This window comes from Chiloscyllium punctatum, chromosome 33 (genome assembly GCF_047496795.1).
Source record: "Chiloscyllium punctatum isolate Juve2018m chromosome 33, sChiPun1.3, whole genome shotgun sequence".
Taxonomy (NCBI): Eukaryota; Metazoa; Chordata; class Chondrichthyes; order Orectolobiformes; family Hemiscylliidae; genus Chiloscyllium; species Chiloscyllium punctatum.
In genome coordinates, this window is record NC_092771.1 from 10,499,932 (window position 1) to 10,518,848 (window position 18,917).

The following is an 18,917-nucleotide window of genomic DNA, read 5'->3' on the forward strand; positions in this document are numbered from 1 at the left end:
TAATTGTTGCTGTTTTCCCAGGCCTTAGGATTAGTTTAAGATTTGAATGTTACGCTGGTGTGACATCATGAGTGCAACTGCAAATGTGCAAATGGAACATACACTTTTTTTGTGCACTCCTCATGCTTCTCCAACTCCCTCTTAAATAAATTGATACTGCTTGCTACAGATACACTCCAGGGCAGTTAGGGATGGGCATTCAATAAAGACCAAGCTAGTGATGCCCACATCCCATAAAAAACACTGTTAACATGTTCCACATTTTAATAATTCCCATGAGTGAATAAATTTATTAGTGACTACCTTGTGATTGTGGCTCATAACTTTGAAACCTCTCCTCACAAATGAAATATCCCTCCCAACTATACTATTTTAAACCTTTAAAATATTATCAACCTCAATCAACTTACCTCTGCTTTTTTGCTTTCAGAGGAAGGAACTCTAGCATGCTTAGTCTTTCTTGGAAGTTATTATCTCTCAGTTTTAGTTTCATCATTGGAGAAGGTACAAAAAATATTTCAAAGTCTTATTTATGTAATATCGAAACTAGAACTGAGTATGATACGCTGCATTATATATAACCTATATACTGCATGCTTTTGAATTGTGACTTGCACTCTCTATTGTAGACCCACATCGCTGGCTTGGGAAGTGAGGAAAATGTCCCCAGGGCGACATGTTATGCCAAGTCCTCCAACAGACAGAATTTGCACAACGTCAAGTGCCCGAAGGAGTTTAAACTTTGGAGCTCCTAATACGATGTAAGAATTTCTAGATTTTTCTTTGTATATGTTGATGGAAATGGAATGATTACATCATTCCTATGGTCAAGTTTGTGCATACTTTGTCTTCATGTTTGAAACCAGAATCATAGTTCTTGGGGATTTAAGGACAGGTAGTTTGTTTCATGGGGGCATTCAGTTTCATCATACAGTTCTCAAAATGTTTCACAACAATTTAGTTTTTAGTGCAATTATTTTTATGGAGGCAAACATGGCACCCAATTTGTGCATGTCAAGATCCCACAAACAGCATGAAATGAATGACCGGTGAATGCATTTTTAGTGCTATTGGCTTAGAAGGGAATCTGATGTAGATGTCCTTCTCCTCTTTGGATAGTGCTATGGAATTTTGACACCGCTTTAACAGATAGGCAGAGCTTTTCATTCAAGGTCTCATCCAAAAGATGACTGTTTAAATTGTCTCTGCAATTTAATGCTCTATGAAATAAATTCTGTTTTAGAGTGGAAAAATGTAGTGTTCCGTGCTGTTCCAAAGTAAATTTTTGATTCTTTGAAACTTTTTAACGTTCAATTGATGTATTGGTTTTTTGAATGATTAAAGTTCTCAGTCTGAAGTCAGATTACATCAGAACTTATCAATTCCGAAGACTAGTTAAATTCCAGTTAATTACCCAAACTTCATAATGGTTTATTATAAAATGCCATAAATGTGACCTATTTTCCTTTATTCCAAAGTACCATACTTTGGGTTGGATTAAGTTAAATCCTAGAGGCATGCATGAGGTTAACACAGGCAGGTTGATCCTTTGTTTAATGTCACCTACTTGGAGCTCCTTTCAATTTATTAAGCACGTTACTGCCTAAAAATGTTCACATCTAATTGTGGTTGAAGACTGCATGAAGAGATGGTTCAATACATGTGTTATTATGTAATGGAAATACCTCAGGAAATGATTATTGATTATCAGAGTACTGCAAATGTTGACTGATATTGACATATACATTTACGTCAAGCTCAAATAGTAGTTTAACACTTGTCATAGAACAGCTGAAGTAACGAAAACAATATTTAACATGTTATGGTTTATGCATTCTGCTTTACTGGGTTAATTGTTAATGAGCAACATTAGAGTCCAAAAGTACAGTTATGTTGGACATTGAGTAGGAGACGTGTAGATATCATCATTTTAAGTGCACAGATGACCTGGCACGTTGTAAATGCAGTGTTAAATGTGTTGACATATGAAAACTCGCTTTCCTTTATATGTGCTATGATAACTTGTAACTCATTCACTTATTTTTAAAACAGAATTCATTTTAAAAGCTTCACTAGGCCAATGCTCTAAGTGGTATTACCACTGGACTGTTAATCCAGTGACCCAGGTAATGTTCTGGAGATGTGTGTTGGAATCCTGCCAAGGTAGATTGTGAAATTTTAATTCAATAAAAATCTGGAATTAAGAATCTGATGATGACTGTAAATCTATTGTTGATTGTTGGAAAAACCCACCTCTTTCACTGAGCCCTTAAAGGGAAGGAAACTGCAATCCTTACCTGGTCTGGCCTGCGTGTGACACCAGATCCACAGCAATGCGGTTGACTCTTAACTACCCTTTGCGCAATTAGGGACGGGCCTAGCCAGCAATGCCCTCATTGGGTTTAATTTAAATTCAAGTGTGAAGGATTTCTGGAATATCTTTGGCTATCAGTACTGTGAACTCTTTTTTTTCCATGTTTCATATCACGTGAACAGCTCAGGCTGCAACAAGCAAATCCACATGTGCAGGTATTTTAAATTTGTAAATTTGCCATTACATTGTGGCTCAAATGCTATTCACACCCTGGAGAAGGAAGAATATGGAAAAGGTAAAGGATTTGGGGCAGTACCTTTTAAAACTTATTAAAGTCACATTTCCAATGTATGACATGAAAAGCATACATATTTCCTATGAATGTAAAATAATGGCTTTCATGGAAGCATCCAAACAATTTCATAGTCAATCAATACTTTAATAAGTGACCATTATAATACAGGCAAATGCAGCATCTGATCTGCACACAACAAGATCCCACAAACAACTATAAGATGATTTTTAGTTGTGTGATAAATATTTTGTCAGAATACTGTATAGTGAGTGTTGTGGATTCGTGCAGTCACAGTCAGTGTGTCTGAGAGAGTGCATGTGTGTTGTATGTAATGGAAGCTTGAGGATGTTGATTTTTCAGAAATCAGGAATCATTGTGTTAAGCTGGAAGCTGTAGTATTCATATTCTTTTTATTTCCATTAGCTTTTTACTTTTTGGACCTTCTCACTGATTCAATCTAATTCTAGTTAATTTTCTATTTAGGGGCGCTCCTCCAGCTTTGGTAGCAGCTCGTCTTGCTCCAACTGGTGTCAGTTGGGCAGACAAAGTCAAAGCTAATCGGGCAAATATTGTTTCTCCAAAACATAGCCGAAACAACTGTCAAAAATCTTCACAGCGGAGCAGATTGCATCCAAATGGTAAGTCATATTTAATATATTTACAAAATTAAAAGCAGACTATGCTGATAACACTCAGGTCAGGTGGAGAGAGAAACAGAGGTAATGTTTTAGCTCAACTACTTTTCATCAGACCCAGACCCAGTCTTAAGGAAATCATGGATCTTGGAAAGTGATAAAGGAGTACATTTTGAGGTAAAAGGTAAAGTGAAGTAACTTCTGTTTCCAGTTTTGATTTTGAATTTCTCTGTAAGCCCTGCATTTGAATTTGTTGACAAAATTATTTGACAGCAGAGGAAAGAAGTAATTCACTTGCTGTTTATTTTCCAGTAGCGTACTAATTGTTAATAGCATTTCATGTCCAAATGTACAATGTTATTACTGTTTTGGTCAGTGCTGCTTATCTACAAAAGTTCTCATTGAGCAGATGGTTCAATTAGCTATTACATGTATGAATAAGAAAACTTGTGAATAAGACATCTTTTGCTTGTACGAACAGCTAGGATGTTATCATTTCTTTTAAGTGCTTCCAAACGTTGACACATTTTATGGAAATCTTATTCTAACTTGTAAAAGACAGGTTGGTCAGTTTCCTAAAGGAAGTTGTGCTTTTGCTGCAGAATCAATTTTTTCATTCTGCAGCACGAGAAACAACTACAGAAAAATATAGGATCTGGTGACAGAGATTTAATGAGCTTGATAATTCCTCAGGGTTACTTCATAGACCGTATTCAGAGGATTTTGGTTTGGAAACCTTGGTGAAATCTATATCTGTTTTGAACCTCCAGACAGACCATTCCACAATTCTTTCTGCTATATGTTTGGGCATTGACGTTATTTTTACATTTGTTGCTGTTTTGAGAAATAAAGCATGTTCTGTGCTGTTGTACGAAAATGTCTATGTTGTGACGACATGAGAGTGATGACATCAGAAAGAGAAGTGTTACTTCTAGCTAAGCTTGTTGGATGGTGACTTTTGTAACCCCTAGAGACTAGAGGCATACTGGTGCAACTTCATGTTATTCTGAGCTCATAATTTCAGCTGTGGTGAGTCACCAAAGGATGGGAAGTGGGAAATTGGAGTTAGTTGCTCCTTTTGTCTATATTTGTTTGCAGCTGTGAGTACCACATTAGAAATCTTAGGAACAAGTAGCCCATTGTCCCTGCAACCACCCGTGATGTACTGTACATGGGATGCATGTGAGAAGGACATTTCTTTTGGAAGAATCTAGAAGCACTCTTCATTCAGAAACAAAAACAGAAATTGCTGGAAAAACTCAGCAGGTTTGGCACCGTCTGTGGAGAGGAAAGAGTGAGGACTGTAGATGCTGGAGAATCAGAGTTGAAAAGTGTGGTGCTGGAAAGAGCAAAGCAGGTCAGGCAGCATCAGAGGAGCAGGAGAATCGATGTTTTGGGCATAAGCCCATTATCAGATATTCCTGATGAAGGACTTGTGCCCGAAACGTCGACTCTCCTGCTCTTCAGGTGCTGCCTGACCTGCTGTGCTTGTCCAGTGCCACACTTTTTGACCCAGCATTTGTGGAGAAGAAAGCATGGTTAACATTTTGGGTCCAGTTACCTTTCTTCAGAACTTCAGCAGCCAGACCTGCTACATTTTTCCAGCAATTTCTGTTTTTGTTTCTGATTTACAGCATCTGCAGTTGTTTGTTCACTTTGCATTCAGGACTGTGCTTAAGTTGGTCAATTCATATTTGCAGATATTTGCTTCATTCCTGATGAAGGGCTTTTGCCTGAAACGTCGATTTTTTTTTTCCCTGCTTCCCGAATGCTGCCTGACCTGCTGTGCTTTTCCAGCACCACTCGAATCTAGAGTCTGATTTCCAGCATCTGCAGTCCTCACTTTTGTCTTTGCAGATATGAATCATGTGCTGTAATTGGTCTGAATTCTACAAATGTGTTGATCCTGATGGTTCTACCAGTTTCATGAGGGCATCATGTCTGGAATCATCAAAGATGCAGTGTGCATCTATCTTTTCCTGCCTTCAACTGAGTCAAATAGGGCAGTCAGATCCAGTTTCTGTGCTTAGTTATATCATCAGGAACTTGAATAAAGGAATGTGCATTGACATCACAGTAGAGAGCAAGTTGTAGAGTCTGTGCTGAATGTAGCCTAAAGCTAAAGAATGGTTAATAATATTTGTATTTTTGAAAGTATTTATGGAGAATTGAATATTTTAGTTGTTACTTGAACTTGATAAATGTTACAGAACTTTATATTTTAAAATAAATCATTAAGTAGATATATGATGCAACATTGAGTTCCCCAGAATCAGTTATACATCTGTGGCACAGATATGAAAAGTCTTATTGGTCTCAGAAAATACTTCATGCTGATTAGGATTAAGTCATCTTTGGTGAAGCTAGCATCAAAAATACTTGAGTAAAGTTCTCAAGCTTTTTTAAAATCCAATCTGGATATCTTTTGCCTGTTTCAAGAGACACTGAAAATCCTGAAAGTGGTTTAAAGATTGGGTGGCTCAAAGGCACAGGATAGCTTTGACTAAAATGACATTTTTACAACAGCTTTTCGGCAAGAAATCTGACCTTAGAACTTCAGACAATAGACACATGCGATGCCAGTAAATGGAGGATAGTCTAACCTAAAATCCCTTTAGAAAGATTCCCCTTCTTTTTGAAAGACAGTAAACCTTCCCATTTAGTATTGTACTGTTAGATGTGTGGAATTTTTATAGGTTTCTTTGTTTCTTGCAGAACATATCACTTTAAACCTAGCTCATTACTAATATTTCTAAAATGTTCACTAAACTTGGCCTGAATAAAGGTGAGTTCTCATATGAACGTACAGATTACAGCGCAAGCAGAAGCCTTAGGATGGTTGTTGTATTCTTTTGTAAGTCAAATTTCACCACGCTACATGATCTTTTTGTGTTCTTCAAGTTTGTATGCATTCTCCTTTGCATGATGATTAGTCTCAACTTCAATAATAAAATGTAGTATCCCATTGTTTTGAAGCCCGCCATTCAGTCATGGAATCAATCATAGAATCATACAGTAAAGAAGAGGCCCTTTGGCCCTCGAGTCTGAATAGCCAAAAGTACACTAATACCTGCATTAATTTCAGCACTTGGCCAGAGCCATGAATGTAATGATGCTCCAAGTGCTCATCCAAGTACTACTTCAACATTTTAAAGAAAGTATAGAAAGTTTCTTCCTTGTTTCTTGCAGTGAAGAATTGTGTTTTTTTTTGTTTCATAATTCTGTTTCTCCAGTGAAACCCACTGCATGGTAGCCATGTAATGTCCCAGATTTAGTTCACCTTTACTATCTGTTTCTTTCTCAGTGACCCAGTTTCAACATCTCTCCCCTTAGCCTACATTCTCCAGCCTTCATTCTCAAGTCTTCATTTCTTTTCTCTGAACCCTCTGTTCTCGGACCTCCAGCTTTCCTGATTCCTGAGCTCTCCAACTATTCAACCCGTCCTACCTGTGCTTGATATGGTTGTGACTTGCTATGGCTGTGGGTGAGTGATGTCATTGAATCTGAGGCATTAAGAGTGGCTGACAATATCAGTGAGTCAAGCTGGGGTTGTGGAGTGTCTGTGGGGAAGATCCCTCAATTTCAGGAAACCAGTGCCACTCAGAGGGTTGGAAACTATAATTCAGAATCTTCTCACTCAAATAAGAGTGTAGAGTGATGGGTCAAATTGCCTGGAACTTGTGGTGGAGATTGGTATTTAATTCCCCAATTTCAATATCCTTTCCTCGTAAAGATTAGAATGAGAGAATAGCAAAGCTGATCAAAGGCACCTGGGGGTGTTGGAGTGTATGGAGACTCTAGGTAATATCGCTCTAAATTTGGTTAAACTCAGTGGAGGCTGAGAAAGACTTTTTAAAAATTCATGCTGAAGTTGCAGTTAATACCCGTAAAGTGCGTGGATAATTTAAAGAGATTTTTTAGGAATTCCAACAAAACTAGTCATATGTAAAATAGTGATTTGCACTGTAATGTATTCTTAAGGAGATGTTATAATTGACTGCAAAACAATAAGATCATATGTTACCATATGGTACGTACTTGGTTGATCAATTCCCTGAAACTTTTCTCTTAAGTTTATGTGGGTTCCTTTTGCTTTGAGTAAACTAATTGTTTTGGAAATGTGAACCATGAAATATTGAATGGCATGTTTGCATCAGATTTCCAATTGGAGAGGGCTGGAACCTTGCTTCTCCAGTGTGGATCTTGAACCTCAATCTGCAACATTTCTTTTGAATAATTCTCTGGTTTTCTCAGCGTTGGAAAAGAAACATGTCCACACTTCAAACATAATATAAATTCTTCCAGTTAGGTGCAACTGTTCATGAATTGATAGCTATTTAAAACGTGCGCCAGATTTCCCAACAGCCCCCACAGCAGCATGCAAGACTTCTTAACCAGTAAAACTAGCCAACCTTCTTATATCTGTATTCCATCCTTCTAGCATGCTGCAGATTGAGATGTCTGCTTTAAATAATAATTCTATTCTTAGCCTTGTGAATAACCGATCAAATCCAATCTTTGGATTTTCTCTCCTGCTTGACTCACCGGACACTTGCAAATTTGTTTTGTTGGAGTATATTCAAATGTCAGCCTCCTTCTCATTTTTCTCACCTTTAAGTTGACTTGTTTCCAATTTCTGTTGTCACTCTTGGAAACACAAGAACACCTCTGGGTGATCCACACTGCATTACTACCTCTACACTGTTGCAAACCTTAAAATATTAAAGATTTATCATTTAAAAATCACACGTTTTGATATTGTGCAAATGTGTAATGCTAAAATGAGATTCATCTTCAAATTGGGTGGTCTTTGTGTGTTTACAGTATGTACTGGCGAGACTGGTAGTTCACAAACATCTGCTATGTCTACAGTTCTGCATAGCTTATGCATGACTACTGTACAAGTACATAAGGAAGCTGGGAAAGTTTTAGGCCCACCATAGCAGAGAATCTGATACTTGAGAGCAATGATCAGATTTGTGGGTAATGATGAAAATTGATATTCTTCTGTTTAACATCTGTGGTAGATGAAGCAGCTGTAGAAACAGTAGAATGTCCAATCAGAACTATAACTTCTGCTTGATGTATGTTATTTTGGAATGCTAGCAAGTTAATTCTTTTTTGACACTTCTCTCATTTAGGTGCTGTCTTTTGCCCCTGAGCATTTCTAGTCCTTTGATACAATTACATTTGCAGTATAAACCTAGAAATTTAAGGGCAAAGGTTGTGAAGCTTTATTGTTTCTGCATTGTTTTATTAGAAGTGCATGCATGTATCCCTGAATCTAAATCCTTGCAATTCTTACCATGGGAACAACCAATCTTGATCCTTTCTCCTATCCCAAAGCAAGGTCATTCAAATTTATTTCTTGTTACACATTCAGACCTGGGATCTTCTGGTGCTGTGTTGATTTGTGCCTTTATCAATTAGACCAACAGGCAATCAACAATTGATAACGAATAATTGCCGAGCAAAACCATTTTTATAAATTACCCCATTTTTTCATTTGCAAACAATTATGCTGAAATTTCAGATTTGTTGCAGATTTTCAGGTTAGGAAAGTTCGAATGGCATTAAAATAAATTTAGTTTGTTTTGTGTGTGCATGTAGTTACTGATGTAGCTGTCAGAAATGCCTTCTCAAAAAGCTTTTGATCAATAAAATCATAGACCAGATGAGATTTGTATTTGAAATGAAATTTAGTGTTTTTGAGCCTCTTTGTTTATTTTCCAGTTTCCTTTAGGTCACTTGTGTCATTGTAGCTGAGAGTGTAAGCAAGATTGAGGGACTTTAGGGCCTCCGTGATGTTTTTGGAATGTGAATTATTAACTGAGCTTTATTTTGTTAATTTTGTCCATTGTACAACTGAAACTGAAAACTCCTTGCCGTTCTGCAGTACTCACTATTTTACACAGATATCAGTTAACACTATATTTTGCCAATCTGTCTTTGTTCACTTCTCTGTAGAAAAGAAAGATACCGAAGGATGGGAAACAGTACAGCGTGGAAGAGCTACCCGATCACGTTCTGCCACAATGGCTGCAAATGCTTCTACTAAGACTTCAGACATGATGTACCTGAGTCTTAAGGATGACAGTGATAAAGAAAACGGGCTCTCAGTTTCCCAGAATAGCAAAATAGACTTTGAAAGTAGCCCTAGTTCTGAGAGCATGACAGATTCACCAGAAAAGTTAATTAACAGGAATGAAGACACCTCTATAGATGTCCTCAAGGTATGCACTAGCTACATAAACTAAATAAACTGGTAAAATCTTCCTTTTTTAATATTTAATGTTTACAATCACTTTAAAAAATGCTGTGAGACAGCTAATATACAATTTTATTAAATTGAGTTCCATTTGTAGTCATTATGAAGTCATCAAATGAAATGAGTCAAGGTTTAAAAAGTTTCTTTAAGTACAATGCAACCAACAAGAGGATATTTACTTGTGCAAGTGCTTCATTTTTGAAGCATACTTGCTTTCCCTGTCAAGGCTCAGTTGCTTTCATTTTTCAGTTGTACTGTGATCATTAATTGCAATATTCAGGCTGAATTTGTAATGGCGAGTTTCCAAATTTTCATAAAGTTCCAGTAGTAACAACAGTTTTAAGTTATTTTAGGTTTATATTAACTGTTCTCTCTTATGCACTTTGTGCAGCTGATGTCATGTCCTGGTTTGCAATGTGTCATCTGCATATTGTTTGCAACTGTATTCATATCGCTCCTCTGGTAGGAGGTTTTTTTTCCCTCTGGTGGGAGTCGAATCTGAATATGAATTAACATTGGTTAGTTAATTAAGCAGATTAAATAAACAGTTATTGTCAAAGGAATAAATAAAAATAGGCCTTGGAGAATGAAGAATGTGTGGGCAGCCTGTATGGTAATTAGTTAATTTGAATAAATAAGCAATTGTGGCAAATGAAGGATCACATACAAATAATTAACTAGATGTGATGTTTTGCAATCTGTTGGAATTGAACTTAAATGAAGGAACAGAGAAATTTGGACTTAGGTGTAGGAGAGTCAGCAACAAAAACAAATAGCGGAAGGGAGCATGGATAAGTTATGAAGAACATCTTTGGAAATATAATGGGGTCCCGAAGGTGAGGGAGAAATTTAGAATCAGGTAGGGAAAAGCAAAACTATGAAGTTGAAATGCAGATTTTTATTTGGTAGTGTGATTAAAGAGAGGAGAAGCAAAAATAAGCTTTTGGATGAAGAAGCAAAGTTAAGAGCCTCAGAGGGAAAAATATGAACCCATAGCTTAGTCGACAGTTATGTAGATGAAAAGTGGGCAGAAACAAAATGCTCCAGGAGGAGAGCACTAAGGCAAGGAGACATGACTTTGGTATAATGGAATGCACAAGGAGATACATCAGTCTAGTTTAAGTAGCATTGGCTGGTCGAAAGCTGACTGCAGAAGCATTTATCTTTCACATACTTGAGGTTGTTCGTAGTTCCAACAGTGTTGTAACCCTGTAATTTGAAAAAAAAGACCTATTTAGTGATGTAATTACACTATTATGCTTTCAGATTTCAAACAGAGCATTGACTTATTTTTAAAGACTCTATTTCACCACCTGCCCTTTGATCGGGAATCTTCATATCCAGGTTGACACCACACACACAAAAATGACCATCCAACAAAAGTTGTTTTCTGAAAAACAACCCTTCAGGGAAGAGATTTTATCACAACTATTTGGTATCTGCAGCTCTGGTCCATTATGAGAAATGTTCTGAATACCAGGTGTCTGAATATTTTGTATAAAGATCCAGTGCCACCAGAGACAGTAAATTTTTTCTGAACTTATTCCATTTTCATTTCTCAATTCACTTTGCATCCGTTACATGCAGCAGAATTTACAGAACAGAATTGTTGACCATGATGTGGTTACTGCTGGTTTTTGAAGAATTAGCCTGCACTGATGTGAAATTCAGAATTCTGTCTAGTATTATAAATCCATAATCTAGAAATATCAATCATTCCAAGAGCCCAGGAGACTACAGATTTGTATTAAATTGTCATTTTATGTTGGATATTATGTATGTTTAAATTCTTGGCTCTGAAAAGTTTCCCCTTCAGTAACTGAATTGCTTCAGAGGACACTTTGTTTCCAGGACTAGTGCCTGTGCTGGCACCCAACCATTAGCTACTGAATGGTTGGATGACATAATGATAGTAAAGGTATTCCACCCAGAGCTAAAATTCTGAATGTTTTGAAATTAATGATCTGAATGTACATGATGCTGACATAGTGCTCCATACCTCAACTCTGATAAAGCTTCCTTTGATAAGCACAAATTTCACAATAAACAAGTCATTGTAATTTCATATTAGTAATGTATGAAATGATTCAATAATGTATGTATGCTAAAGATAATAGTTGAGAAAACAGAGTAGCTTTGTACTTAATATTCTTGAAATTAATTTAACATAATTTTTAATTGTTAGGTTATAGATACTACTGAATTCATAAATATTCTCAAGTGTATAATAATTCTTTCGACTTTGTCTTATAACACATTGTTACCTTTAATCCTCAGGCTTATTGTTATGACTCGTGACTGCAGTCATATACTTAATTCATGAAATTCTGTTTCGCTAAAAGCCTGATAAACATGATACTGCAAAAAAAAAAGCATTCTCATTTAACTAGTTACTTTCTAGATACCACTAAAGCTGGTGTGTTTCGCCTTTCAGACAATTTGAAACATACCACAGACCTTTAGTGCTATGTAGCAAGTTCCCATTAATTTCTGAATTCTGACAATTGTTTTTGTATTCTGGTTGTACATTTATGTAACGAGGCTAGTACCGTCTTTAGCAAATGTTCACATTTATAAAATTCAAATCGGATAAGTAAATAGCCATACATAGTATGGTATCATCAGGATTTCGGAGGCTGGATTGCAAGAGATTTTGATGGTGTGTGCATTCTACGTTGCAAATTGGACATATCATTTATAGTATTTCCTTTGGAAGAATAGATCCAGCACCCCCAAGACCAACTTGCCCAGTAATTAGCAACCTAAGCTCTAAAACATTCTCTTGAAAACCTAAATCTCTGCTCATACTTTTATCTATCCCTCTCCAAGCTCTGTTTTGGCTGCACACCCATTTTGTTTTGATTATGCTTGATGGATTATTTCAGGCTCTTTGCAGTTCAATCTACAATATAAGAGCAAACCTTTTGATGTGATTGTCCTTCAGCCAGCCTATATCCATCTTCCTCAGCAGTTGGATAAGTCTTTGACCAAACTCTGCACCAGTGGTCAGTTGTATATTTCTACCAGGGGTTACAAATCCATCCTGCCATGTAAATAGATTATTCCACTGTAGGATTTCTAATTCAACTGGTTTTAAAATATGAAGTGGTTTTATTTTACATGTAAGCACTTTAGGTGCTTTCTCTTTTATAGCCTGCAACAAAATCTCCTGCTTACAAGGTGCTTCTAATCTAATCAGTATCTAGTTGGAAGCAAATACAAATTGTCTTTGTACAGCTTTAACTCTGGAGAGTTGGGCCAAGAGAGCTTTGTATTTTAATCAATAGCAGCATTTTGAATAATTGTAAAGCCATTGAAACATCTTGTTAATAAGCATTATGTTACATTAGCACACAGCAAACATGTCTGCAGATCCAGTGCAGCCTGATAATGTGCCTTTGCAAGACAAGTCTTGGCAGCAGAGTACAGACTCTATTGAAAGTGAAAGAGATGTCGCCTGTCTGTCAGAAGATGTAAATGTGGAAGCAATACCTGTCATTTCTGTACAAGAACCAACTTCATCAGACACTCCAAAACTGGAACCTGACGTGGATCTCTCTGGCGATCTTTCAAATGTGAGTACCAGGAGATTAAGTGTAGAATACTGCTTGTGTGGAATACCTTGTGTTCATGAAATGCACTGGTTTACAATATTCTGTATTTTAAGTAATTTCCTTCAGTGCAAAACTATGGCTTCAGAAAACACTTCTTCAATTTTTTTCCCACCACTTCACAAGATTCATGTTAATGTAGCCATGTATAAGTTTTAAAAACAGTGTGCATTCAAATAAGCAATGTACATGTAGTAAAAACAGCCTGGATGAGTGTGTAGTACCAGTTTCTCTTCAGATATTGAATCTTTTATCTCCTGATTCAAGAGACAGAGGTACTACCAGTCAGAAGAGAGAAATGTGGGAAGAAGAACTGGGTCAGCTGTGTACCTTGGTATGTGGCTTATTGCTTGAAGTTGATGTAACCAGTGGTAGCATGTGGATGAGAAAGAGCTAGGGAAGGGGGGGATGGTGGATGACTGAGTCAAACAGATGAACAGAAACAGTGTACAGAAATCAACAGGAAACCTTTTCTCATTTTATGGACTACTTTATTGTAATACCTTTCCAAAGCTCATTATGATGTGTTCATAGAGTCATTGAGATGTACAGCATGGAAACAGACCCTTCGGTCCAACCTGTCCATGCCGACCAGATATCCCAACCCAATCTAGTCCCATCTGCCAGCACCTGGTGCATATCCCTCCAAATCCTTCCTATTCATATACTCATCCAAATGCCTCTTAAATGTTGCAATTGTACCTACCTCTGATTCTCTAGCTTACAGCACTCTGAATTTAAACTGTGCATCATGCCATTTGTGTATTAGCTTAACACCCAACCCATACAGATTTTGCAGTGATCTTTAAAGGCCTTTGTTTATCTGGTATAAAGTAAATGGGAGAGAAGGGCATATATAGATCAGCTTCCCAAAACTAAGATTAAGTATAAAACATTGATGTAAAATTGTATTTGACTAAAATTCCTTCATTTGTATAGAGAAGGAAGAAAATCAGGAATTTGATACAAATCAATGGAAAGAATGGGAGCAGGTTGTAATTTACAACAAAGAACAGGATAAATTCTACTGCCAAATGCAAACATTTTAGGGAAAGTATTCAGTTAACTAAAGTTGAAGTATAAAATAAAACCATGACACTGGTGAATTGAAGTAAAAGTCAAAATATTCATCTACTAGATCCCCAGAAGCAAAGAGGTTAATGTGTTTTGTGTAATTTCTCGTTTGAATTATATAATTGACCAATTATGTCCTTCTACGCTGTAATGAAGGGGGGTCTTACGATGTAGCGATAGTGTCCGTATGCCTGGGCCAGAGTATTATAACATATCCAAACAAGTTGATTAAAAACAATTATAAAGTATGTGCTTGCACATGTTGAAAATGTGTTACACAATGTTCAGTAATTGCTTCATGATTTGAGCTTAAAGGTACACTATAGGCCCATTTATAAATTTTGAATTGCTCTTTGTACCCAGTAACCAATCAGTATAATGACTTTTGTTTTTATTTTGTGCCGTTTTCCAGTTAATTAACTTGAGAAACATTAAATGTACCTTGAATTGTAAAAGTTTCATTCTCACCCTCTGTTTTAAAATGATTACCCAAGGTCAGAATCCACAATGTCTAGAAATCACTTCTAATTTGTGAGGCGGGGATTTTAAAGCTGCATTAAATTATCTAAGGGGTCTCATGTGGTGATGTCCCACTGTTTTACTGCAAATGTCTTTTTTCACGTTTTTTGATCAAATGAGAATGTAACCCACAAGAAGCATGCAATTAGACTTTGATGTTTTTATGTGATCTGATTGGTTCGTGAACTAACAAGATCACGAAAAATTACAGAAGGACTAATTGCTGATGGTTGAAACTAATCCTTAACTCTTGTGAGTTATTTATCAACACTTTTTATGCAACTTTCTTGAGAATGAAAACCCATGACAAGTTGCCAACACTTGAGTCACTTAACTTTTTCTCAAGGGAAGCAAAGGCTTTAGAGCATAATGTCTTTGTGAGAATATAAGAGAAAGAAAAATTGAAATAAAATCTTATAAAAGCATTGCAGGTTTCAGTAGAGACAGGCACAAACCCCATTGCCAGAGTGACAAATACATTTTCATTTTGAACTGATTGCACAAATGCAGGGAAAGAAGACACAGAAGTCGTTGCTGAGAAATCAAGGAAGAATTCAGGGGAAAATGGAGCCATTTTAAAAAATATTTACTTGGTACTTGGCAAAACGGAAACATCTTGGCTGTTAATAGAACGTCTTGTTTTCTGTTCAGTTGATAAGTATGGCTTATAATCTTGGTGGGATTCATGCAGTTTATTGCTGAACTAACATACCTTGAATTGAGCCAAGTAGAAGCGGCACTTAATATAAAATTATGCTTTGAATATTGTTGTGTCATGTTTGTCCATGATTTATATCTTATAAGATCTGTAATTGTTGGTGCTCCATGGACCTTTGGGCATATATAGGTGCTTAAGAGGATTAATGAAAGTTAAATATCAAGAATTCTTCCTTCATCTCTTCAAAGTGGAATTATTAATACCTGTGCAAAAATATGGAGGCGTGTTTTAAAATATAAAGATTAATTTCCAACTGTCACTGAAGCACAAATCAACAAGATTGGCAGGGCTTCCTGCTGTAATTGATGCTGAAAAATCCATTTGAGTGGGTTCAGATAAGAAACTTTTGTCTTTAAATTTTCTATTAAGACATATGGTGGACTGATAGCTGCCCTAATAATACAACATACTTTCACTCAAAACCCTATTTGCAGTCCTCTGGGAGTACTGCATTGTTGGAGGTGTTGGTTTTTTGGATGAAATGTCAAACCTAGATTGTCATGTATCCCCTTAACTATAAGGAAGCGTTCCTGTGTCATTATTTTGAAGATGATCGGGGTTATCCCTGGTATCTTGGTTGATATTTATACCTATTGGTCATCAACATGCACATTTTAACTAATGCCAATATAGTCGGACATTGCATTCGTGTTCATACAAAAGACTGGCATAAGTTGTTCTTACTTTTGGCCTTTTCACCTTATAGTTTTCATTGGGAAATTTTCTGTAAACCAGTTGTGATGAGGCCATTCTGATTAACTGCAGAAAAAACTTCTGAATTTCTGTTGGAACATGTTGAGAATATTTACCCTGTGTAATGCATCTAACTTAGTCTATGGTGGGAACATTTCAATATGTCACATTGTTAAAAGAACTAAAATAAAACGGAAGGCCGTGCATGAAAAGATCCAGTGATGTATCAAAACATCATCATTGATGGACGGTTGGCTTATGTTCTGATGGAAAATTCTGTCCAAAATATATACCTAATTATTTTTTATTTTTAAGAGAACTAAAATGAAATATAGGTTTATTGCTCCAGTTTTACCTCCCCTTGTTCTTGCGCTGCCCTCTTTCTTGGCTTCTTCCTAGTCACACTTAAACAGAATTTGACTTGTGCTTTAGGAGACAACAATTAACTGCATCTTACCACATTTGACCCAGTGCTGAGACTGAAGTGACCTTTGGTAGGAGATTAGATCTTTTATGGTAACAATTCAACTGTGTTTAAATGAGAAATTTGTGTGAAAGTAATGGGGACACCAGCAAGATTGAAGATTGTAGGAAACGGGTGAGTGTCAATTGGAAACAACTGATCAAGCCAAGTTAGACTTTGGAAACCTGTAGATTTTAAGAAGAAGGGCAGTCTGTCAGCCTTCTGCTCCCTGAAGGTGCAGAGTTTGTTTCTTTTTGCTTTTGAAATGTTTACTATTTTGTGGAGGCCTAAAAATTTGCAAGTATGATGTATATGGTATCAAACTTTCCCAGACCTTTTTTGAGTTAATTTTGAATGTTATATGGCAGCCCATGTTTCTTTAACAAGAGAGATGTTACCTCTACTTCCCTACGTATTTGATGGGAAAGGAACATGTCTGTCACCTCTTGGCTATTTGGTCAAAATGCCAGTTGATTAAAGGATCTAGGTCTGTGTAAACAATGTTCGCAGTTAGGGCAAACAGCACAAGGTTACTGTTGACAGCCAGAGTTCAGAGTGCAAGACAACACAAATAGAATGATCACTTTAAATCTGTGCGGAACTGGCAGTATCTTAAGGTTATAATAGTTCAATTTTATTGATGAATTAAATGTATGTGTATACGATGTTAAATTGCATAGTGACAAAGACTATTTGTGTTGCAAGTTTAAAAACATAATGATTAACACCCAACCTGTGATTAGACAATGAAAGAAAGATTATACACATTAAAATTTACCATGTTCTGCCCATCCAGTTTTCAGTTCTTTCTCCCCATGTCTCCCAAAGATGCTGGTATACGCGAGGTTCTGGTCCCACAGGAAACAGTATCTCACTTAATGTCACTTCTTATTTGGGCTGAGCCAATGAGAAATGTATCAGACAATTGAATTCATTCTTGTTCACATTGATGTGTGGCAACATTGGTCATAGAGCAACAGTTGAAAGTGTGGCCTTTGTTAATTTTTCTGTCTTGAGACTTCTCCCTGAACTGCCTCCAAACCAGCGACATTGAAATTAAATTGTCAAGGGCTTCAATTTTTTTTTCACTTGTATGAAGAGACTGTAAGGAAGCCTGAACACACGAGCCCCACCATCAAATTTAAAAGTATTTCACTTTGTCCAGTGAAAGTAGGTACCTATAAAATAATACATATGATGCAAGTAGCTGTTAAATTTGTTTTTGCTATCACATCACTAGAAATCAGAAGAGGGTCCTTTCTAATTTGAAAGGGCTGCAATTATTGTCAATGTGACCATTAGGTGACTGAACTTGCGCAGAAACACAATGACAGAATGCCAGCAACCGGGATTAAGAATGGCACTGCCCATATATTTATATTGCAGAACAGAGTCAAAGCCCTAGCATCAGCTTATTAATATCAATTTACAGTAAAATAAAATGGAGTGTCCCCAGTGAGAGCTAGAGGCAGTCAGCAATGTCTGGAAGAACTAGAGACAACTGTGTCGAAAAGAACAAGCAAAAGGAGCATCCAGAGGCAGTCAGCAACATCGAGAATATATTTAAACAGAAGTAAATTTAATTCAATATAATAATTTAAGTGGCTAACTAGAACACATAGCGGCTGCCAAGTTAGGTGATGTGTCATAGCTACAGATTGTAGTAGCTCCTGGATGCCAGTTTTATCGAAGGTGAACATTTCTGTGATAAATATTTGACCTTCAGGAAGACTCAGCTCATTTGACTGGATGCTGAACTACAAACAGTGTATCAAGAAGGGGAAAACTTACCTTAATTCTTTGTACCACAAGACAATCATACCTCTAACTACAGGGGCTTCTGATTAGATCAGTATTCAAGGACAGAAGAGTGACTGAAAAGGAGACCGAGAGGCCAAGAAAATAGGGGCCTCTGCTTCTGCAGTTGTCCAACAAGTTGAGGTTCTTTCAGCTTGACTGAATGGAAGTGGGGTGCTGCAGGGTAGATAGACTAAATGACCGTTGCACTGTGGTACAGGAAGTCATTAAAGGGTGGAAAAAAAATTGACATTTTAGGTAATGGAAATAGTATAATCAGTCAGATTGACATTGTTCTTTGCAGCAAAGAGTGAGAGTGCACATAGCTGTGTCGTCTACCCAGTGCCAAGATCACTTCTACTCTCGCATTCGGCTCTTTTTGTTTTTGTCCATGTTTGATCCAAGATTGTAATGAGGTCAAGTGCTCACTAGCCCTGACGAAGCCTAAGCTCAGTAGCAGTGAGCAGGTTATTGCTAAGCAAATGTTTTTGATAGTACCTTTTGAAGATCTCTTCTATGTATTTTTATTG

At 36.8% G+C, this 18,917-nt stretch overlaps 1 protein-coding gene across 4 annotated transcripts in view; it reads left to right on the forward strand.

Moving 5' to 3' along the window:
* The window catches only part of scaper (S-phase cyclin A-associated protein in the ER), a 321,703-nt gene that overhangs the window by 70,147 nt on the left and 232,639 nt on the right, over positions 1 to 18,917 (forward strand). For all 4 annotated transcript variants that reach the window (XM_072552951.1, XM_072552952.1, XM_072552954.1 and 1 more), the window contains 4 exons: positions 630 to 761; positions 3,093 to 3,247; positions 9,212 to 9,477; positions 12,863 to 13,087. In XM_072552951.1, the coding sequence (XP_072409052.1) occupies positions 630 to 761; positions 3,093 to 3,247; positions 9,212 to 9,477; positions 12,863 to 13,087 (778 nt within the window). The remainder of the gene's footprint in view (positions 1 to 629; positions 762 to 3,092; positions 3,248 to 9,211; positions 9,478 to 12,862; positions 13,088 to 18,917) is intronic.